General features: G+C 35.0%; 1 protein-coding gene across 7 annotated transcripts in view; it reads left to right on the top strand.

Annotated features, from left to right (window-relative positions):
• Nucleotides 1–24,907, top strand: part of LOC136026467 (calcium-dependent secretion activator-like) — a 198,481-nt gene that overhangs the window by 71,124 nt on the left and 102,450 nt on the right. For 3 of the 7 annotated variants that reach the window (XM_065703065.1, XM_065703063.1, XM_065703068.1), the window contains exons 8-13: nt 2,043–2,063; nt 4,409–4,502; nt 8,096–8,217; nt 16,910–17,054; nt 18,319–18,601; nt 24,037–24,057. In XM_065703065.1, coding sequence (XP_065559137.1) covers nt 2,043–2,063; nt 4,409–4,502; nt 8,096–8,217; nt 16,910–17,054; nt 18,319–18,601; nt 24,037–24,057 — 686 coding nt within the window. The remainder of the gene's footprint in view (nt 1–2,042; nt 2,064–4,408; nt 4,503–8,095; nt 8,218–16,909; nt 17,055–18,318; nt 18,602–24,036; nt 24,058–24,907) is intronic. The other 4 variants (XM_065703070.1, XM_065703067.1, XM_065703066.1 and 1 more) reach the window with 3 other exon arrangements.

Raw genomic sequence — 24,907 nt, 5'->3', positions numbered from 1 at the left:
GCCAAGATTTGTTCTTCGATCAGTATCCACTGCTGAAAAGGTTGAAACAAGAACGCCTAGAGTTTTGGTAAATGCTTGAATCGTAGTCAATTCTCGACTAAAAAACCTTGAAACGTAATTCTAAACTTTTTTAATTTTTTCCCAACTGGAAAAAATGCATTGATCGCCAATCTAACAGACACCCTAGAAATTATATTTGTTGACTTGAAATCAGAGCTGACTTTTCCGGGTGAATCACAAGCCCCAACTCTGACAGTATATTGACTGTTTTGTAAACGTTGTATTGACATTCAAAAATTAACTTTCCCAGAAGGAGTAAGTCGTCCTAGTAAACAAGAGATTAATAAACTCTTCGTCGAAGCTAGGAGAACGCGGGTTTAAAGAGTTTTGTAAGAACTCTCGGGCTATTGACAACCAATTTGGCAAAAATATGCAAGCATAGCAACAATCTATGTTAGAACAAAACCATGTATGATCATTAAAATCAACAGGACATTGATAAAAATCGACAAGTTCCACAAAGGCCTGGTAACAATTTTTTGTCATTAAATTAAACCGCAAATTGAACACTTTCCACTTTAATATGGCCGTATTTAACGCTTTTGAAGATTTGGCATAAATCAAGAAGAATCATTTTCCTTCGGGACCGTAAAAACGGGAAAAATACCCAGTGTTTCCTTTTTTCTGAACTTGGCTCTTTAACAGTAACACCTTTGTGCAATAAAATTTACACTTCTTTTATTATAACCTGTAATTCTTCAAAATTAAAACTTGCGTTGTTTATTTTTAAAACTTCTAATGGTATTTTCTCACATTCAGTCTTATAGCCTGAAACTGCAATATTCAAATCACTGGTTATTGATTGCCATTTTGTGACAAACCTACTAGGCCTGATTCTCTCTGTTTTAAAGTTATCAGCCAAATGTTCTAACTGGCTATTAATTGAGGACAGTCTATGTTAAATAGTACATGCCAGCTATCTGAGATCCTGTTTTCTGGAAATTCTGGGGTTTGGGCCTCTCTTGACCCTGCCTGAGTGAGCGCGATATTACCCTCTACATTTCTCACGATCATAATCGTCATCACCATATTCTACAATAATTCCATCACTATTGTATCACAACTATCCATAATTAGGTTTGGTGTTAATCCAAGCGAAAGTAAACATCAACTGATGTTACTCTTGATCAATCGAGGTGAAGGCAGGAATCTATCTCAGTTTAACTCGAAACATTGCTAAGGCGCTCCTTTTTGGGATAGAATTAGAATAGGAAGCTTTTTTTAAAGTGATGAAAAACTTCAGCGTGAAGAGTAATGTATTGAGGAAGGGGGCAGCCCCTTAATTTACAAAATAATTTCTGTTCGTTTTAAGTTTTAATGTTGCTCCTTACTTTCAGTTGAAAAAACTTGTTTTTTATTTGATAGTTGAAAAGAGCAATAAAAGCCACATACAGGGGTGATAAAACTTTAAGGTCTGGGTTATCGTATTGTCTTACATTTTCTGTTGTCTTAATAAGTGAGGAATTTGAAACAGAAAATAGTATAAACGAGACTTATAGACACGCTTTTGAAACTAACAAAAATAATGAAAACATTAACTTCCTTAAAGTTAACATGTAACATGTTACTGTTTTTTTTGTTAACATGTTAACATGTTAGACATGTTAACAAGAACTTAACATGTTAACATGTTAGAGACATGTTACAGAGACATGTAACATGTCTCTTGTAACATGTCTCCCCGTCTCTGAGTTAGCGCAGCCAAATGAATCGAAATTTCCTTAACAGTCAATACAAATTATTGGAAACTTCTAAAATCTGTTTGGTACCCAAATCAAATTAAAATACACAAATTAAAAATAATTGATAACATGAGAGTTGATATAATAAAATGTAGGTTGAAACGTTTTGAGCTAACATGGTTACACTTAAAAATTGTTCCGCTTTAGAGCTAAATTGTTTTTTTTTTTGTCTTCTTAATATTAGAAGCTTTATTAACTGTCCTACTGAACATAAGTCTTTTTTGTCTCTCTTGCATACAGTCGGAGGAGAAGTGTCTTAAGGCAAGTTCAGATAAGTGCCTTGAGAATCAAGTGTTGCTTTTTTAGTTGTAGTTTGCTTCCTAACCTTTGTATTTCAATGCTATCTTATGTCCAGGGATGAGTTTGTGGGGCAGGAATATGTTTGGGAATGTATATATAAATATATATATATATATATATATATATATATATATATATATATATATATATATATATATATATATATATATATATATATATATATATCAGGATACGGAAATCGGATCCCCCCCACCCCTTTCAATCGTGAATGATTTTTAGAAATCATAGCATGATTTCTTTTTTCCCTATTGTTTACCTTTTTTCCTTCTTTTTTATTCATTTTTGGCCCTATCCTCTTTTCTCTGAAATAATTTTTCTTAGGATTGGTCATTTCCTCAGGGAATTATGGGTTTCTTCTCAAATGTGCTAGCGCCAACCAGTACCTTAATGCATGAATTTCTAAATATACGCTGGTCTTGATTTAGAGTAGAAAATAGAAAGAAGCTTAGCTTGCGTGTGTCATGTTTCTCACTACACATCTCTCTTAATGGCCTCAAGGGGGTGGTGTAATGGAGAAGCCTACTAGAATGCTCGGCTCTATACATACCCTCTCATAAATTCTGAAAACTATCCATGGATATGCATTTTCCATCACGCGGTGTTTCTTTTCTCTGCACCCTCGCTTTACCATTGACACGTAAATAAACCTGAGTCATTTGATAAGTTAATGTTTTTTCCGTATGCATAAATTGTTCAGTATTTTTTTTTGTAACCTTGTCCTTAACATACATTTTTCTTCTTTTAAAAATATTTTCATCTTTATAAATTCATTTCATTTCCATTCACAATCTATGCTTCTATGCTTGGATTTTTGGTTGAATACCTCATGTGAAAAATGAGTGAAAAAGCGCTAATTTTTCTTGTTGTATTTCTTTTCTTCTTCCTTTTTTCTTAGTTTGTTTTACAAACCTTGGTAAATATCGTAAATACCCTGACTTTTCAATTCTTGGTTAATTTTACTGTAGTTTATACGGCTGAATATCATCCAACTTAAGTCTCCTATAAACATAGGTTACTAGAGGTTATCATATTTTCTTAAAAACAACGTTGATCTCAATTACTTTAATCCTTGGAGCTTTACTGCTAAAAAAGACAGAAATACTGATCGAATTTAAATAAAAATTCAATATAAAAACCAATCTGACAAGGGTTAGAACATCTACGGTGATCCCCCCCCCCCGCAATTGGAGCAACTGGGTGGAAGGTATAAGGGTCCAAGTGCATTACTTTGGACCCTAAATCATACAGATGGAAAATTTTTATGTAAATTTGAGTTCAACGAGGTATGCCAATTCTCCCTTCCGAAGGGGCATAGGCCTAATGCCCCTTCGTGACACGCTTCATAATTAAGGGTAATCTTGGGTGCTTAAACATGCATATTTTAAATCTTTGGGTGAATCTCATTTCAAGAAAGCTTTTGCGCGCTACAAGTTTTTGATATGCATAACTTGGTGCCCTAACCTTGGGATTAGGCTGATCACGTTGCTCCTGTAGGCAAATTTTAGGGACATTTGACGGTCGTAATTAAAAAGGACAAAATGAAATATCTATCCAACACTATTTGGGCTTAGGGGTTAGGAAGTAGATAGTCTTTTGAGTAGATTTCAAATTTCTCGGCGCCCATTTTGGTCATTGTGAAGAATACTTGAACTATCTCTTCCTGAAATTTTCATGACCATCCGTTCTATATGTAGACATATGTTGGAGAAAACCGAACAAATAATAATAATCTCCTATGACAACATCTCTCTTTACAAATTCGATGCTTCTGCGTTGGCTATGATCATTGTGACAGCCAAAAGACCTACTTGGGTTCTAAGAGACGGGATGCCTCAATTCACTCAGCTCCTTGGGTCTTCCACCCTCGTAAATTAGGTCTGTAGAAAATTAGCTCCTGATGTCATTTCCATCCAGTGATTTGACCCCAGTTGTCTGTAGCCGTGCCCAGATGGTAAAAGGGAGTAAAGAATATGAAAAGGTTAAAATTAAAATTAGAATAAAATTAATTAAAATAAAAACAGTGAAACCAAAGGGGAAATTTTACATTCTGATTTTTTTTGGTGAAGGCTCTAGTGATACATGCATCCTATTTAGTTTATTTGCTACAAGATTATAAAAACAAAGCTTTAGACGGTTTAATTTTTGCTTATAAAGATACAATAAAACTTACGTAAACAATGCAAAACCTATTATGACCTTACAATAAAAATAAACGCTTTCAGTGAAAATGCAGAAGTTATGTAGGCTTTATATTATTTTCATGAATCTTTTTACTTTTTTTGCAGCCGTTCTCAGGGATCCTTATCCAAAACAGATCAAGATGGGGACAATGACACATCTCTATCAAAGTCGGATATAGTTCTCACTTTTTCGTTAGAGGTAAGAATGTTAATCTGTATTCAAGACATCGTTGAGTTTTATTATCATACTAGGAAAAAGCCAGTGGATTTTTAAAACAGAATCAAACATTCCGATGAGACTTAATTGATCCTTTTTGGAAGTTTTGTTAAATGTAGTTTTTCCCTATACATTAATTTCTCAGCTTTCGTAACAAGAAGTAATTTAACTACATTACGGTATTTCAGCTTCTTCTTGAGTGCCACCCAAAGGCAGTTTAGGGGGGGGGGAGACTGGACACTTGCCTCGGTATTAGAAATTTTAGGTACGCAAAATTTCAAATAAACAATCTAGCGGTTATAATCAATTTGTAATTTTTGAAATCCAATTTTTATTTAAATAAATTACAGGGCGCACTCAACAATAAGTAGCCTATAAGCAAAATGAATCTAAATTTTTATTTTTCCAGATTTTCATCACTGTTTCTGGAAAATGAAGGTAAGTAGCAGTAAAAGAAAATATTGCGATTATTTAGGTCGCATTCTGTTGTTCCACGAACTCCAAGATATGAAAAAAAAAAATAATTCAACACCATCACAATTCCTTAAAGAAAGCTATAGGTGTTAGAATTAATTGTGCACTACGAAGATGAAGGGGTCTTTGCAAAACACAAGAGTAAATATAATTAGCGATTGCTGTGACGATGGACAGTAATGAGCGGTCGTTTACCTTAGACTTTAGATCCTCCAGGAATGGCGCATGGGGCTTCTACAAAACCTTTTCTGACATCACGGAGCTGAGGTGCAGCCCTGAGTTCCTCCCGCTCTGGCTGGAGAAATATATCCCCTCTACTTAGATCCTGTTCTTGCTGTTGTTGCAACATGTGTCTTGATCGACCTCTTTGCGCCTCCCTTGGAGATAACAATCATAAAATGCGCATGGGAGTCTATCCTCTGGCATACGAAGGACGTGGTCAAGGTAGATTTATTTCCTATGTTTCAAAATGTCAGTAACTAATGGTTGACCGGTTTGCTGGTGAACTTCGGTGTTCTGACCTTTACCTGCCACGATATGATCAGTATTTTTCTATGGCATATGTTTTCAAAGTCTAGGATGTGGACAGTTTGATATTTGGACATTTAGTTTCTAGCATTCACTTGTATAGGGGAGAATGAATATTGCTTGCTGTGTATATGGTGTAGCTTCAAGCGCATATAGTATTTCCTACTGCGCCAGATTTGTTTCAACTCATTAAAAATAGATGTAGCTTGTCCAGTCTTCCTCCTAATTTTGCTGGTAGTTTCACCATTACAATCCATCCATCTCCCGAGGTACTTAAATTCATTGACCTATTCAATTGCTTTGTCTTAGCATTTCAGTGCCAATAGAGAGTCAGATGTATTCACGCTCTTTGTCTTACAGACGTTCACTGTAAGCCCCACTTTCTCCACCTCTTCGTGTATGGTGTCTAGTAGCAGCTAGAGTTGCTGTTTTGCTTTTTCGAGAAGAACAACGTCGTCCGTGAAGTCCAGGTCAGATATGTGTCGGCTGCTAATCTTCACTCCAGAGCCTGAAGACTGCCTTAGAATGTAGTTCAAAGTGCTATCAAGCAGGAATGGGGATAGAACACATTGTTGTTTGGCAATTAACATTGTTTAAAACATGGATCCCCATTTGCACAAGCGTATGCCCCTGGTCCCAGCTTTTCGGACTTTTTTGTTATTCCAGATGACCGCTAGGAGAGCAGTCCAAATAGCATGCAGGTTCGAAGGGATGTCTTCAGCATCTCTGCCGTAATACCATCGACTCCAGATGTACGTTTTAAAGTTTTTCACAGTTGTTATCATTTCTTCAGTGATAGGGTTGGGGAGGGTCAGCACTTACGCCAATTAGTTAGAAAGGTCAGATAGACTATGGACCATAGTCAGATCGGCTATGGGACAGGAGTGACTAAATGATTTAGCTATAACGAGCATAGAACAGAACAATTGGAAGCAATCAATTGGGACGAGATAATAAAATTTTCGCAGGGGTTAAAGTAAGAAAACTCAGATTTAAACAAACGGAAAATTCTGTTAAAATTTTACCTAAAAATTTGGGAGACAGGGGAATTAAAATCAAGTTGCCATTAATCCATAGCTAGTTGGAGAAAAGGCCAAGACAGGTAGTCAGATTGAGAGGACAACTGGTATAAGCCTTTTTCAGGAATGTATAAAAATTGTGTCGTTTTTACTTGTTGATAGATAGCCTATCATCCATCCATCCCTCTTAAGTCAAAACTAAGCAAGTCAAGATTTTACCCCAGTTCCGAGAGAGGCCAGAAATGTCACTGGTGCCACTGTCAGTTTCAAATGTAATTTGAATTCGTGAATTTCTAGATTTTTAATTGTGCCTAAGTTTTGACATCCTCGCTTTCTCTTAAAATCACTTTTGCTCAAGGTGTTAAACTTTACAATACGCGACACTATACAATGTACAATATTTAACTATTATTTACAATGTGTAAAACTATAAAATTTTATTTTTCTTTGACTGGTAACCAAAAACAAATATTAGAACGACGACCCCTCTAATTTGACCTGTTGTGGGGTCAGGTATCTATGTCTTTGCTGTTGTCTTAAGAGTAAGAATTATGAAGAGCTTAGAAGAAGGGAATAGCCTCCGTTTAGGCGATATTAGAATTAAGGATCACGCTTTGCAGGAGAACCAGTAAGGCTACCTGCTATCTGGGGGTTGAAAATTCTCAATGCTTTGTTCAAAATGGCATATATTCCTTAAAGGTAGCTCAGATGGGGTTGTTTTCTTGCTTATACAATTCTTTTTAAGAACAGAACTGGAGAAGCTAGTACCTTGCTCAGACCTTCTTTTCATTATAGGTCTAGATAAAGGGAATGCTAACAATAAGAGACGGGGGCTTCTTGGTGTTTTTTATTTGGCTTGATAAATCTGCTTAGAACTAAGTGCAAGTTGAAAAAGTAGACCTAATTTCTTTTTTTTTTGCTGTCCGCTTTATCTATTCTTAACCCAATGTGTATCCCATTGTATATGTGCATATGCAAACGAACTATCAGGATTTACATTTTCTCTTGACCGGCAACCAGTGAGAAAATCGGAAAACAATATCGACAGTAAAAATAATATCAGCTCTTTACCCTTGAAAGAACATTGTGAAGTTGTAATCAAAGGACCAGAAGAAATAACTTTTTGAAACCGTGTGCAGCTTAATTTTTTTACTGGGGAAGATTACCAAAGGGATGTCTAAGGAGCTATAAATTGCTACGCTGTATCCTTGTGGGATTAATTCGGCTAAGTTGACTTTGCTTGGGAACTGAAGATAAGTCCTGCTTTACCAATTCCTGAAGCTTTCAATTACTGTAGCTGTGACGACAGGAACAACTTCGCTAGTGAATGCTCGTTCATCCAAAAGTAAGCCAAAATTTAAAATAGCAAATATCGGAAATGGTCCTAGAATTAGTACTTGTATACCGCAAAAAAGGAAAATAGATGTGTTAAGAACATGTGATTTTATCTTTCGGTGTTTTTTGCAATGTAAACATATATGTGAATGCACCTTTTAATCCGACTTCTGAGCGTTTCTAATTATCGGCAAAAGATGAATATATTTGTTTCTTTAGGTAGTGGTAATGGAGGTCAAAGGACTCAAATGTCTGGCTCCAAATAAGATCATCTATTGCACAATGGAGGTTGAAGGAGGAGAGAAACTTCAAACGGACCAAACAGAGGCTTCCAAACCTATGTAAGTTCTTAGGAGGTTCTTCAATATTACAACTAACTCATAAGTATTTTTTAAAGATGTATTCAAATTCAACAAGTTAAACATTTTTTCTTCGTTTCTTTCTCTTCCGGTCTTTTCCTTTCTTACGACTCCTTTTACTCTCCCTCTTACTCTCTCTCTCTCTCTCTCTCTCTCTCTCTCTCTCTCTCTCTCTCTCTCTCTCTCTCTCTCTCTCTCTCTCTCTCTCTCTCTTTCTCTCTCACACACTCTTTCTCCTCATTATCCTTCGTTGGTAATCATTCAAGTAAGATCTTATAAAGAAATTAAATAAAAAAAACAAGTTTTTTAAATGAAAGTAAGGAGCGACATTAAAACTTAAAACGAACAGAAATTACTCCGTTTATGAAATGGGCTTTTCCTTCTCAACGCCCCGCTCTTTGCGCTAAAGTTTGACTCTTTCTCTTAACTCTACATTTTAAAACAGTAAAAAACTTTAGCGTAAAGAGCGGCGCACTGAGAAGGAAAAGCCCCTTTCATATACGGAGTAATTTCTGTTCGTTTTAAGTTTTAATGTCGCTCCTTACTTTCATTTAAAAAACTTGTTTTTTTATTTAATTTCTGAACGTTTTTGAATCAACGCATGTTTTGATTTTGGCTCTCCGCAGAGGAATAATCAAAACGAAATTTGTATATTTATTTTTTTTTTTTTGGCTAAATGGCTTACTCATAATTTTGATCGATTGATTTTGAGAAAAAAAGAGCGGGGGAGGAAGCCTAGTTGCCCTCCGATTTTCGGTTAATTAAAAAAGCAACAAGAACTTTTAATTTTTTACGAATCTTTTTATAAGTGAAAGATATACGTAACTTATAAATTAGCTTATGTAAAGAACTTTTGAATTCTTATGTTTTTATTACATATATGAGGGGGTTCGCCCCCTCGTCAGTACCTCGCTCTTTACACTAAAGCTTATTTTGTCCCAATTCATTAAGAATGACCCCTGAATCCCAAAAGCCGCAGAATAAATAGTTGAAATTACTAAAAATACGTTAGCGTAAAGAGTGAGGTATTAGGAGGAAGTGAGCCCCTGATATGGGTAATAATTTCTGTTCGTTCTAAGTTTTAATGCTGCTGCTTACTTCCAGCTGAAAAAAATTTCCATTCTTTTTTTTTAAGTAATGCTAGTAAATCCTACGCTCCCTTCATGGAAATTTTCTTCCCCTATGACAAATTCCTCGATGGAAAGTTCCCCCAGCATATCCCCCTCTTCTCAACCCCTGCCTCCACCCAAAAAATCCTCCTGAAAACGCCTGTGCACTTCCCAATAACCATTACTATATGTAAGCACTGGTCAACGTTTCGAACCTGTAACCCCTTCCACGGGGACTGTGGGGGAGTAAGTCGTCCCCAAAGACATAGTTATAAGGTTTTTCGACTGCACTGAATAAAATGGCTATCTCAGAATTTTGATCCGTTGACTTTGGGAAAATAATTAGCGTGAGAGGGGGCCTAGGTGCCCTCCAATATTTTTGGTCACTTAAAAAGGGCACTAGAACTTTTCATTTCCGTTAGAATGAGTTCTCTCGCAACATTCTAGGACAACTGGGTCGATACGATCACCCCTGGGAAAAAAACAAAACAAAAAAAAACAAACAAACAAATAAACACGCAACCGCGATCTGCCTTCTGGCAAAAAATATAAAACTCTACATTTTGTAGATAGGAGCTTGAAACTTCTACAGCAGGGTTCTCTGATACGCTGAATTTGATGGTGGGATTTTTGTTAAGATTCTATGACTTTTAGGGGTGTTTCCCCCTATTTTCTAAATTGACGCAAATTTTCTCAGGCTCGTAACTTCTGATGGGTAAGACTAAACTTGATGAAACTTATATCTTTAAAATCAGCATTAAAATGCGGTTCTTTTGATGTAGCTATTGGTATGAAAATTCCATTTTCTAGACTTTTGGTTACTATTGAGCCGGGTCGCTTCTTACTACAGTTCGTTACATCGAACTGTTTGACTAATTATAAAGAAGTAATCCATTTGCAAATATCATCAGGGCTCATTGTCCTATGAATGTCACATCCTTATCTTCTGTAAAGTAATTTACCAACCTACTTATCTTTCACGGTCACTAATTTTAGTTGGAAATGTTTCTTTAGCATTTATGAGATATCATGATTTTATATTTGGGTTTTCATCAGGTTTCAGATCTGTACATGTGGCAATAAGAAGGAATCTTCAGGCAAAGGATTAGGGCAGTCGGCTATTCATTTTCTTTTATATTCAGTGATTTTCGACGAAATTCTGAAAGCCGGATGAACTTGGAATTCCAAGCAAGGGTGTGTTTAGGTTTTTTCTATGACAGGGAGGGGGGTTAAAAAAATAAACTTTTAAAGCCCAAAGTGAATAGTTTGTTGATATGAATTTTGTTTGTTTTTTATGAGTCGGGCGAAAGTTTCATGGGGGGAACCCAGTAACCTCCCTGGATACACCTTTGATTCCAAGCGTATGAAATAAAACAGAATGAATACCTATCGACTCTTCTCCATGTTTGGGATTCCAGGATTTATGTTGTTCAAAAAAAGTTATATTTTTGAGGAACCTTAAATTTTTTTTATTGATTTTCTGACTCATTTCTCCAAAATATGTAACCAATCTCTGTTTTTATCAAATGCGCAAGGCACACGTCTTTTTTGGCACAAGGCACACTAAAACGTGACTTGATTTGACTTTATCAAACAGTTCGCGGTAACGAACTGTAATAAGGAGCGACCCGGCTCAATAGTAACCAAAATTCTAAAAAATGGAATTTTGATACCGATATCTGCATCAAAAGAAAAGCCTTACCTATCAAAAGTTACCAGCCTGAGAAAATTTGCCTTATTTAAGAAAATAGGGGTAAACCTACCCTAAAAGTCATAGAATCTTAACGAAAATCACACCATCAGATTCAGCGTATCAGAGAACCATATTGTAGAAGTTTCAAGCTCCTATTTACAAAAATGTGGAATTTTGTATTTTTTGCCAGAAGGCAGATCACAGATGCGTGTTTATTTGTTTGTTTTTTTTACCCAGGGGTGATCGTATCGACCCAGTGGTCCTAGAATGCTGTGAGAGGGCTCATTCTAACGTAAATGAAAAGTTCTAGTGGCCTTTTTAAGTGACCAAAAAATTGGAGGGCACCTAGGCCCCCTCCCACGCTAATTATTTTCCCAAGGTCAACGGATCAAAATTCTGAGATTGCCATTTTATTCAGCGCAGTCGAAAAACCTTATAACTATGTCTTTGGGGACGACTGACTCCCCTACAGTCCCCTTGAGAGGGGCTACAAGTTTCAAACTTTGACCAGTGCTTACATATAGTAATGGTTATTGGGAAGTATACGGACTTTTTCAAGGGGATTTTTTTGTTGGGGGAGGGGTTGAGAAGAGGAGGATATGTTGAGGGAACTTTCCATCGAGGAATTTGTCATGAGGGAAGAAAATTTCCATGAAGGGAGCGCAGGATTTTCTAGCATTATTTAAAAAAAAAAAAACAATGAAAAAATAAATATGAATTTTTTTTCAACTGGAATAAGGAGCAGCATTAAAACTTAAAAGGAACAGAAATTATTACGCATATGAGGGTCTCACCTCCTGTTAATACCTCGATCTTTACGCTAAAGTATTTTTAGTAATTTCAACTTTTTATTCTACGGCTTTTGTGATTCAGGGGTCATTCTGAATGAATTGGGACAAATTTAAGCTTTAGTGTAAAGAGCTAGGTACTGACGAGTGGGTGAACCCCTCATATATGTAATAAAATCATGAGAATACAAAAGTTCGTTACGTAAGCTAATTTATAAGTTACATATATCTATTGCTAATAAAAACATTCGTAGAAAAATAAAAGTTCTAGCTGTCTTTTTAAGTAACCAAAATTCGGAGGGCAACTACGCTTCCTCCTCCGCTCCCTTTCTCTCAAAAATCATTCGATCAAAACTATGAGAAAACCATTTAGCCAAAAACATAAATATGCAAATTTCTTTATAATTATTCCTCTGTGGAGAGCCAAAGTCAAAACATCCTTTGATTCAAAAACGTTCAGAAATTAAATAAAAAAAAAAACAACAAGTTTTTTAACAGAAAGTAAGGAGCGACATTAAAACTTAAAACGAACAGAAATTACTTCGTATATGAAAGGGGCTGCTTCCTCATCAACACCCCGCTCTTTACGCTAAAGTTTTTTACTGTTTTAAAAGGAAGAGTTGAGAGAAAGAGTCAAACTTTAGCGTAAAGAGCGGGGCTTTGATGAGGAAGCAGCCCCTTTCATATACGAAGTAATCTATGTTCTTTTTAAGTTTTAATGTCGCTCCTTACTTTCACTTAAAATCTTGTTTTTGTTTTATTTAATTAAACAAGAAACGACATACATAAGTCTTATACAAAGGAGACAGTGAGACAACTCGTTTTGTCTCCTTTAACAATAGAGAGAGAGAAAAAACAAGAAGGAGTTACACCTCAATATTGAAACGGAGTACATAGAGAAACAGAGAGAGAGAGAGAGAGAGAAGGAGAGAGAAAGAGAGAAGAAGCGAAGAAAAATCGACTCATGGAGATACGGATCGGACACAAATTAATAAATAAATCACTTTAAACTCGGTCCCCACTACTATAGGCAGAAATAACTATACCTTTCAATTTCTTTTTATATGTATAGAGTAATGGTGACTCACTTATTAAATCAAATAGTTTATATTTATTGACAATCTCAGGAATTTGATATCTTAAACTTAGTCTTGATCTCTCATTTTTAATAAAAGGAAAAAGAAACTTATTCCTTGCTCTTGATAAATGGCTATGTTTATTTTCAACCAAGAGTTTCATGTTATTGAAAAAATTATTATCCCTACGCTGGATTTCTAAAAACCACATGCCTATATTAAGGTGAAAAATTTGTTGTAAATGAAGAATATCAAGAAATAAAAAAAATGTTTTATTTTCAAACAATTCTTTTGTCTTCTTAGGGTGTGTTAAAAAAAGGTCCAGGATTCTTATTGACTTGTTTTGGACAATTTTGAGTCTTCGTAAATGTGAATGGAATCTCAACATCCAAACGGTCGGGCAATATTGAAAATAGCTTTCAACCAATAAAAAATATAATTTTCTCATTATTTGGTAAGGAAACAGGACCTTCACTCTATTCAAACAACCGAGATTCCTGGACACTGTTACCTCGAGTTTATTAGTATACGCCTTAAACGACAGAGTTGAGTCAATGTAGAACTCAAGAGTTATTACTCGAGTTCCTATATTTTCCAACTTATCAAAAAGAATTGCATGTTCTATTGTATCAAAAGCTTTTTTAATGTCAAGAAATATAGTTGCCGCCAAATAACTATCATCCATAACATCTGACAAGAAATTATGTAAAGCAGCAACTGCTTGCTCGTGTGGACCTACCACGCAAGAAACCAAACTGATTGGGAGAAAGAAAATTATTCTTTACCAGAAATGAAGTAAATCTATTCAGACAAACTGGAAAAAAGAATTTTTCATGCAAGAATTAAAAATAAACAAAAGCGACTGACTATGTACTTCAGCTAATTCTTTAAACAGAGACGACATACCGTCACATCCTATCAAAAATCCGTCTTTCAAACTAGTAACAGCTCTTTGAAATTCCAAGAAATGGATAGGGTACATAAATATATTCTTATTTACTTTATTTGGAATATATTTTCTATGATAATGTGTTCAAGCAGAAATTTGATCCACCAGATCACGTCCAATTTTCCTAAAATGGTCAGCAAATGCTTCTGCCATTACTCTTTCATCCGTTACTTTAACTCCTTCATTAGTTGTAATTTGGGATGGAATATATCTTGTTTTGACATTATTTATTCTTTCATTTATTATTTTCCATGTTTTCCGCGGTCACATTCACGAAATTTCTTTTGATAATATTTTGCTTCTGCCTCTCTGAGAACAAAAGTTAGCGATTTTTATATTTTTTAAAGTTTTAAATATTAATTCTATTTGGATACTGCATCTTCACCTTATAAAATCTTTTTTTTTCTTTTATACTATTTAACAAGCTTTGAGTAACCCATGGCTTACGAAGTAAATCCGGACTTTTTCTTAATACCAAAGGACATAGCCGGTCAAATATTTGGTTAAACTTACTATAAAATAAAACGATTGACTGATTTGGTTCTTCAACAGATCACTCCAATTTATATCTTTTATTTTTATTTTCATCTCATCTATTTTTTTTTCTGGTCAATTACCCTCTTATAACTTTTATTTGGTCTCTTTTCACGCTCCATTCGTGATCCAGAGAAGTCAGAAACAACAACACAATGGTCAGAAGTATCATTTAAAATAATATGGGTGTCAAAACAATTTTTTGATGTGAAAATGTTATCAATAAGAGTTGCATGGTTATCACAAATTCTTGGCGGTAGTAAGCAAGTAGGTAACATACCATGCAAAAATGAAATGTTTAAAAATGCCAATCCCCTATTAGATGTCAAAGTATTATGGCGCATTAAATCAACTTTAAAATCTCCCATTACATAAAATGGATGGTGTTGTTGGGTGAGAGCATCTAGCAATGACTCACATTGTCTTAAAAACTCTTGAAGACTAGATGATGGTGGCCGATACACTACAATTACCAAAAACGTATTTCTTCCATCATTCACTTCTGCTACACAACTCTCAAATAGCATCTCAACATTCCAAATCATAAAATCGTTACGTAAAGAAGATGTAAAGTCATCTCATATAAAAATACTACTCCTCCTCTCCTAATATGTTTGCAACTAACGCCGAAAAATTTATAATTTTCATAATGTTGAAATGTATTATTTTCATCAAGAAATGTTTCACAAATTCCTAACACATCTGTTGAAGATACTTTTAAAAAAATCATGCAAAAAATTTAGGCTGCTATTTGGTCCTCTACACCTCCAAAATGACATTCGTTTTATATAATTATTTAAACCTGGAAGATCGTGAATACATAAATATTTATTTTTAGGTGCAATATAAGGAACTGACAAATCTTGATCTTGTAACTAAAATTTATGAAAATATTTATTTATATCAAGAGGATATTTTTCCAGTTCCTCCAACCTACCAGCAGGGATTTGTAAAATATTCAGATCATCCAAATTCAATAATAATTCCGCATCCCATCTCAATGAGCCAATGTAGGCTAAATACTAAAAGAGGAAAGAAAAATAAAAAAGACGAATATTTCGAAAATAGGAACAATGGAAAATAAAATAGAAATAAGAAAAACAACAAAACAAAAAAGAAAAGGAAAAAAAGAAGAATATAATCTCTTCTTGCCTTTATTAATTTCAGCCATTATTCGTATCATCATATAAAGGCGAGGGCAATTTAACATGGATGCATGAGCTACATCACAAGTCAACTACAGTCATAATTCAAATAAATAAATTATAAATACTCATCATAAAATTATAAATCCACTAAAAAAAATACTAAGCGACTATTTCAATCTATTTCTCATACATGTATCTCACTTACAGGCCTTTACACCACTTTAGCTTTGCTTTTTGTTCATTATTAATTAAGCATAATACAGGTGGGACCACTGATGGGATCCAAGCACTAATTTCCTTTACTCTAAATTCTCTTTGTTTAATTCTAAGGGAATTGGGAATGTCACGAACTCCTTTTGTCACATCATCTGTCATATATAGGGGGATTCACGTCCGGCTCCTCTTCCGAACGGGTTTTCACGTAGTTTCTTGTTTCCCTGAAGCATACAGAATTTTTCCTTATGCATCCTGAAGGTGGATTTTGATAAATCGATCTGTAAACTCAAGTAGCTCAAATTGGATATTAATTCCAAGGTGGGAAAGTAAGGTATCAACATGGTCTTTAGCCCTTGATTTAGATTCACTTTTAATGTTCCATGTAATAACATTCCTTCTTCTATTCATGATTTCTAACACAAGGACTCTAGATGCTAATTCACCCAAACCAGGCTGCTTTTCAACTTGGTTTCGTAATGCCGATATTCTCTGCTTGACACTAGATAATTCATTTTCTTGGGCCGTTCTTGCTAATTCTAGATCTTCAATGCGGGATTTTAGGGACTCTAAATCAGATTTAATGTCAACTATTTTTATTCCTAAAAAATCATTTTTAGTTGCTCTGATTTTTTCAAGGATTTTGTCTAACTTTGAGAAATTATTTAGTCGACTCCGTGGATCTTCTTGAATCCTCTAAACTACTTTGTCTTGATCGCTTCCAGCTTTTCCTAACCATATTTATATTCAATAATGTTTATATTTTTTTTAAATAGATAAACGATTGCCCAAGATAATTCACATCCAATTTTGTGCAGCGCTCGCATAAATGACGCTACTACTCCGAATTCATTGACAAAATATCAAAGAATTTACTTGTCAGAGTTAATCCGGCTAAAAATTGTATTGTCCAAACACAGATGATCATTGAATGAATGTTAGTTCAGAACTGAAACTGAAAAGCATATTCTTTTTTTATATTGTAGATTCTTTCTCCTATCTTGATTATCCCTAACAACCAAATTATGAGTAAAAGTCAGAATAACAACTTCTGATCTAGAGATATCGTAGGCATAAATTGCTACGATTTCCTGATCTGGAGATATTGTAGACATGAATTTCCAAGATTAAAAAAAGAAACATGGAATGTTATTATTATTTTAGGTGGGACACTCAAGGAGATTTCAGCACGACTCACTGCCTACCCGTAGTTAAAATTAAGCTTTTTGCTGAGGCAGAGGGAATGTTTGCGCTAGAAGATAAGGAATTGGGCAAAGTTTTCATACGACCAACGCCCCTCTCGTCCAAGGTAAGCCATCTTTTTTCATTGTATATTTTGATGTAATTTAATCATTGGATTTTAAATGATACATAGAAAAACCACAAAATTAATACAAAACACTTCAGTCATAGAAAATTCGAAAGCATAAGAAAGTTGGAAACAAAATCTGGACTTTACCGTAGTTCTTCCTGTGCCTCCAGTGGCACCTAGGGATTCAAGAAGAAGCTGTCAATTGTGTACCTGCTATACTGCTCTGCTGCAATGGTGCGCTCCTATTTTGTCTAAAAGGGAGTTTGGTGGCTCTGCAGATCATTTCTATGTCCCAGTGGTTGCCAAGGTAGTGCTGCATTGCAGACTTTGAGGCTATACATTCATTTGCACTCTGTGACATTTGTCACGTGAGATTGACCTATCATCTTATGGAGCTTTGATTTGTTATTCTCTGTAGCCAGTGGGTGTTGGCAATTCTTATAGGGCATTTTATTTATGAGAAGATTTTTGTATTTCTAGTTAAGTTGCCAAATGTCAGCTACAGGGAGTATAACTGTAGCTGGTATAACTTTTCTGTAGAGAGAGATACTAAATGATCTTTCATTAACAGTGTCTAAGTCGGCTAACATAAAAAAAAAACTTCTAAAAACTGAGGAAATCCCATGGGTACTTCCATTTTTAGCATTATTTAGCACCTTTCTGTTGAACGGGAGGAAGTGATTCAAGCCAGATGGGTAAATACTCATCTGCAGATCTTTTCTCAAATGTATTTTTTTTTCCAACTGCTAAAACGTGGAAAATCCTTAGCAAATAGTAACTTCCCTGTAAGGGGTCCTTGCTACGAGGGTCGCTATAAGCACTTCAATCAAAGTTCTGACTCATCCTAAGTATTTGTGTATTATGTATATTTATATGTATGTTCGGAGACCCTTCTCAAGCTCTCTATTTAGTATAAAAAACTGCAAAGCGCGGGTTTTGATTGTCGTCACGTCACTCCGTCAAGTAAGTGAGCAGCTCGGGTGATTCGCCCTCGCAAATAGCCAGTTTTTATTAAAGTTTTTCAGTTGTTCAGTTTTTATTAAAAACTAATCAATCTATGTTTCTCATCAGGTGTTAACTACAGAAGACGTTTATAGTATGTACCGATAATGTTTATTTGGTACAGCAGTACAGGAACTCACAATAGAAATAATGCACTTTATTATGTGTTTGCCTGTCGTCTGAAGGCATCTTGACTATTTCATTTTTAATCCTTTATGAATTGTGCTATCTTCATTTATTTTATTTCAATTTATTTTAGTTACCAGAATGGCATAAGTTAGAAGTGGCCAAGAATAGCATTGATAAGGACTTAAGAATAAAAGTAGCCTGTCGGGTTGATAAGCCTTTAAATATGAAGCATTGTGGTTATGTCTATGCAATAGGAAAAGGTGTGTGGAAGAAATGGAAGAAGCGGTATTTCGTATTAGTTCAAGTGTCCCAGTATACATTTGCAATGTGTAGTTACAAAGAAAAGAGGACAGAGCCGCAAGAAATGCTGCAGCTTGATGGCTACACTGTTGATTATATTGAACAAGCTAGTGGTATGTCTTTTTTATCTTTAATTATACTCAAGTAGAATCATTTATTTTGACCTTCCAGGTCCTTTTAAGGTTTAGTTATCAAAATGGTTGATTCTTGACTTTGTATGTACCAACGTTGAAGTAAAACTAAAAGCGAGTTGAAGATACGACAGAAAATTTTGCCTTTAAACGCCAACATTTTTATAATTCACGAATATATTTTTAAATAAGTTCATTCTAAATATAATAGCATTTTTCATGCTCAAGTTTGTTAGCGAACATCAAATTCTGAGTGCTTACCCACCAAACGGTCGGTGCTTTCAACTTAACCATAGCAGTAAAGTCTACTTTTATTCTGCTTGCACTGCCAGTGCACTGCTCGCACTGGTAGATCCAGGGGGACGGTTTGGGTGATCCTGGGTCCTCCTCCACGATTTTTCTAGTGCCCTCTTTCCCTGTTTTATCTTATTTACTCTTTTTTTTAATAAATTTTTCAATTTAGTCAATTATTGGCATCTTTTTCACATTGTCCCCCTTCCCCAAGATTTGGCTCATTTGGGCCCTTGTCAAATCGGGCCTCTCCCAAGATTTTGCTCTAGATCCGCCCCTGACTGCTTGTAAACTCTACTTTTAATCTCCTCCATTTCTTGTTTTATAGACTTGGTCAAGTTGGCCTCTGAACTGCTCATTTTATCCTAGGCTGGATAATTTAATGGTGATTATTATGTCATAAAATGAGGTCTAGATTAGGTATAAATTCTCATTAATTTTCAAGCTTCCCTAATGCAAATCCTCAAAAAATTAACGTTCCCACGAAATGCCTCAAAACGTAATTTTGATATCCGACTAGATCTTGACACTATCAGATGTGACCTTTTGTTTTTGAGCACAAGGGCAATCTTTACCCAAAATTGTGAAAGTAGGCCAAGAAAACTGAAGGGTAATTTAGGAAGAGTGCGTCAACGAATTCAATGAACTCAAACAGTTCGTGGTAACGAACTGTAGTAAGGAGCGACCCGGCTCAATAGTAACCAAAACTCTAAATAATGGAATTTTGATACCAATAGCTACATCAAAAGAATCGCATTTTACTGCTGGTTTTAAATATATAAGTTTCATCAAGTTTAGTCTTACCCATCAAAAGTTACGAGCCTGAGAAAATTTGCGTTATTTTAGAAAATAGGGGGAAACGCCCCCTAAAAGTCATAGAATCTTAATGAAAATCACACCATCAGATTCAGCGTATCAGAGAACCCTACTGTAGAAGTTTCGAGCTCCTATCTACAAAAATGTGGAATTTTGCATTTTTTGCCAGAAGGCAGATCACGGATGCGTGTTTATTTGTTTTTTTTTTTTTTTTTTTTTTCCACGGGTGATCGTATCGACCCAGTTGTCCTAGAATGTTGCAAGAGGGCTCATTCTAACGGAAATGAAAAGTTCTAGTGCCCTTTTTAAGTGACCAAAAAAATTGGAGGGCACCTAGGCCCCCTCCCACGCTAATTATTTTCCCAAATTCAACGGATCAAAATTCTGAGATAGCCATTTTATTCAGCGTAGTCGAAAAACCTTATAACTATGTCTTTGGGGACGACTTACTCCCCCACAGTCCCCGTGGGAGGGGCAACAAGTTACAAACTTTGACCTGTGCTTACATATAGTAATGGTTATTGGGAAGTATACAGGCGTTTTCAGGAGGATTTTTTTGGTTTGGGGGAGGGGTTGAGAAGAGGGGGATATACTGGGGGAACTTTCCTTTGAGAATTTGTAATGGGAGAAGAAAATTTCCATGAAGGAAGAGCAGGATTTACTAGCATTATTTAAAAAAAACAATTAAAAAATAAAAGTGAAAAAGCTTTTTCAGCTGGAAGTAAGGAACAGCAATAACACTTGAAACAAACAGAAATTATTACCCATATGAGGGGCTCACCTCCTTCTAATACCTCGCTCTTTACGCTAAAGTATTTTCAGTAATTTCAACTACTTATTCTACGGCTTTTGTGATTCAGGGTGTCATTCTTAATGAATTGGGATAAAATTTAAGCTTTAGTGTAAAGAGCGAGGTACTGACGATGGGGCGAATCCCTTCATATATGTAATAAAAACATGAGAATACAAAAGTTCTTTACGTAAGCTAATTTATAAGTTACGTAAATCTTTTACCAATAAAAAGATTCGTAAAAAATTAAAAGTTCTAGTTGCCTTTTTAATTAACCAAAAAATTGGGGGGCAACTAGGCTTCATCCCCCGCTCTTTTTTTCTCAAAATCATTCGATCAAAATTATGAGAAAGCCATTGAGCCAAAAAAAAAAAATATATACAAATTTCGTTTTGATTATTCCTCTGCGGAGAGCCAAAATCAAAACATGCATTGATTCAAAAACGTTCAGAAATTAAATAAAAAAAAACAAGTTTTTTTAACTGAAAGTAAGGAGCGACATTAAAACTTAAAACGCACAGAAATTACTTCGTATATGAAAGAGGCTGCTTCCTCATCAACGCCCCGCTCTTTACGCTAAAGTTTTTTACTGTTTTAAAAAGAAGAATTGAGAGAAAGAGTCAAACTTTAGCGTAAAGAGCGGGGCGTTGATGAGGAAGCAGCCTCTTTCATATACGAAGTAATTTCTGTGCGTTTTAAGTTTTAATGTCGCTCCTTACTTTCAGTTAAAAAAGCTTGTTTTTTTTATTTAATACGTAAAGGAAGGACGACATAGTAAAACCTTGGAAACAATTACAACGGATCATTAAATCAGTTGCTTTAATTACTAAGAGTAAAAAATCCTCAAGCCTTGAACATATATTTATATTTTGCTTCTAATTAACAACATATATTAAAGAGGGAAGTTCTGGAGAGGTATGAAGATATTGTTTTAAACGTTTTTTATTAATCCAATTAACAGCACTTAACTTAGCAGTATCTTCAAAGGGATTGTGCTATGTGCTTTAATTGTCAATGGTTAGCTGTATAGCATTATTGTTTGCAACATAGTCTATAGCAGAAAGTTGACTTAAAGGAGAAAGGGCTACTTACAACTTATCCATGAAAGTTTCAACTTAATACTCTAAGCCGTTCCTGAGATATTGCTGATAAGCCATTAACCTGCACACACATAATGTGTTTTGATTTAATTCAACCTCCCATCAAGATTCTCTGATATTTTCACCTTATATTTTATTTCTAGCAGTAGAAGTAATAGCAGCGGCAATAGTAGAAGTACTAGTATTAGCCTTTTGGTTTAGTGCCTTTTTGCTAGTTCAACCTCCTCTCAACGTTCTCTCGGATTTTCAGCTTATTTTTTTAGCTTTTTTCAGTAGTAGTAGTAGCAGTGGTAATAGTAGAAGTTATAGTATTAGCCTTTTGGTTTAGTGCCTTTTTGCTAATTCAACCTCCTCTCAACGTTCTCTGAGATTTTCACCTTATTTTTTTTTTAGCTTTTGCAGTAGTAGTAGTAGCAGTGGTAATGGTAGAAGTAATAGTATTAGCCTTTTGGTTTAGTGCCTTTTTTCTAGTTCAACCTCATTTCAACGTTCTCTGAGATTTTCACCTTATTTTTTTAGCTTTAGCAGTAGTAGTAGTAGTAGCAGTGGCAATAGTAGAAGTAATAGTAATAGCCTTTTGGTCTAGTCCCTTTTGGTTAGTCCAACATCCTTAATAACATGCCTTGTAAGTTTTAACTTAATTCTCTAAGCTATTCCTAAGATATTTCTCATATTAACAACCTTCATGCACATAGTGTGTTTTGATTTTGTTCAACTTCCCCCAATATGCTTTGAAATTTTAACCTTAATATCCTTAGCCTTAGTTGTAGTTGTGGCAGAAATATTAGCTGTTGTTGTTGTGGTTAGCTAGTTGTAGTAGTAGAGTACGCATATTGCCTTTTGGTAAATTGATCCCTCCCCTTATCATACCCTGAAAGTTCCAACTTAATACCCTTAAGTTGTTCCTGAGATACGTCCCTTTTAACAACCTGAATCCACATTATGTGTTTTGATTTATTTCAACACTTCCCTCGACTTTCTCCAGAAAACTTCACATTAATGCCCTTAGCTTTTTGAATACCAAGGGTCAAACATGCCACCCTTCTGCTATAATAAATACTAAATGCAAACAGTTGACAAATTGTATAACTTATAGCCCTTGCTTCAATGTTTGTGGGAGATGTCATATCTAGAGGCATTTTATTGGACCTCTCAACTATGCTGAACAAAGTGGCAATCTCTAAATTCTAATTTTCCAATCGAAGCAGTTTGCAGTAAATTTTTATGTATATATTTGGGACACAAGAGCATTCGCGTGGCAGTATAGCTTATGAAATTGGTATATCTCACAATTAGCTTTTTGGCTATCCCAGAATTTTAGTATGTCAGTCATACCCAGACAAAATCTGGTTTTTACTGTGCAAAATAATAAATATGTACGCTTTGGTCTGGCCTAATTTCTTTTTTCAAGTCCCCAGTTGGGGGTGCTTTGCAAATCATTTGTATCGGATCAACGACGCTTCTTGACTATTAATGTCCGTGTGTCGGCCCTGCTGTGTGATCATACAGCCAGGATCGATATCTGGGTCCTGTATTACCAAGCTGAGGTCAAATGCGCTGTGTCACCAAAGGACGGCACTTTGTCAATTACTTGAAAGGGTGTTATAACTTTAAATATCTCTTTTTGTTCTTCCAATATTTGACTAATAGTGGCCTCAAATGATCTTTAGCAAAAACAAAACAAAACAAGGACAAAAAACAAGCAAAGAAAAAAACAGAAAATAAACGCTTGTTTATTTCGTGAAATTACTTTTTTTATATAATTTTTGGATTTTTAGTTTTTTTTTATTTCAGATCTAGAATTCACAGATATGTTGAATTTCATGTTGTAGACTTCTTTGCAATAGCAATCTTTGCTGAATCTGTTTCCTCATACTAAACTACGTCAAGCTACTTGTATTAGCTACTCATAAGCAATTCACTCTTGATGTTTATATTCCGAATACAGAGAATCAAGTGTGTACGCTTCCATTTTTTCGTATGCACTCAAGAATAAACTAAATTGACTAAGCTAGAAACGCGAAACTTTATCCAGAATAATTTTGGGACTCTAAGGGATAAAAATCGAATACCCAAATCCATAAAAAAAAATGTAGATTAAAGAAAAGAAATGTAACGTTATTATAAGATGTGTCTGAGAGGCGTAGCCAAGCTGCTGAGCATACTGAGCAAAATGAGCAGAATGAATATTTTAATCATTAACGTTGTTATTTACGTTATTCACGTAATAATATATTATTTTCTTATATATGAAAAACAGTACCACTGAGAAAAGAAATGTACAATTGATTTTAAGTTCTTATCCTATTAAAATTATTTTCCTTTGTTTCATTTTGTTAAAGTTATATCTGTGTCCTTTGTCTCTAATTATTAACATTACATATTTTTCATTTAATCTTTTTTTCTTTTTTTTTTACAAGCGAATCTGATGGTTGGAATGGGTAAGTTTTACAGTAACCATTATAATCTTACTTTGACATTGTTGGTTATCTCGTTTGTTTTATCAAACCATCATTCCTTTTTTTTTCTTTTTTTTAATAGATGGAAGGAAAAAGAGACGAAGAAAGATAGGGATGAAAAGATACTAGATGCTTTCAAGGAGAAACCGGCAGACTGGTAACCCACCTTGAGTTAAAAAAAAAAAATAATAGAAATGTCCACTGTTCATCCTCCCCTGTTTGCCTAGCCATAGAGCCTTTTCATGGAGGAGGGGGTGTTTTTAGATATTTTGTAATTATTTGTTGCTGGATAAATGAACTCTGAACTCTACGTTTTACCTACGTTTCTCAAGTTCAAAAGTTATATAGATTTTTAAGAAAGAAACGTAATAATGGGCGAAGAAAGTGATGGATATGAACAGTTTTCAAACGTCACGCAGAAAAACTGTAAATTTGGGCAAGATCAGACAAAAGACTAAAATACAAACAAATCGAAACTTAAGGACCCCTTTTTGGAATTTTATGAAAACTTACACCTTTTGAAAAATCTTTGCACGCCCCAATGTAGGAAGAGATGGAAATATAGAGAGAGAGCAAATTGAAGGACAAAAAGAAGGAAGTGGGGAGAGAGGGAGCATAGAGGGAGAGCCACGCACTGACAGGAAAAAGTACAGGGAGAGAAAAATAGGGATATAGAGAGATCAAGAGACACGGAAAAACTCAAAGAAAGATAACGTAGACCGTTTTACAGCACGCGGTTCTTTAAAACGTCAAATCTTTATCTTATATTACTTATTAGTCATTCATTCACCTTTCTATATTATTAATAATTGATCGTATGCTTTAGAAACTA

Source organism: Artemia franciscana, chromosome 4 (genome assembly GCF_032884065.1).
Source record: "Artemia franciscana chromosome 4, ASM3288406v1, whole genome shotgun sequence".
Lineage (NCBI taxonomy): Eukaryota > Metazoa > Arthropoda > Branchiopoda > Anostraca > Artemiidae > Artemia > Artemia franciscana.
The sequence above is the reverse complement of the archived record's forward strand: the minus strand, read 5'-3'. Positions and strand labels throughout refer to the sequence as shown.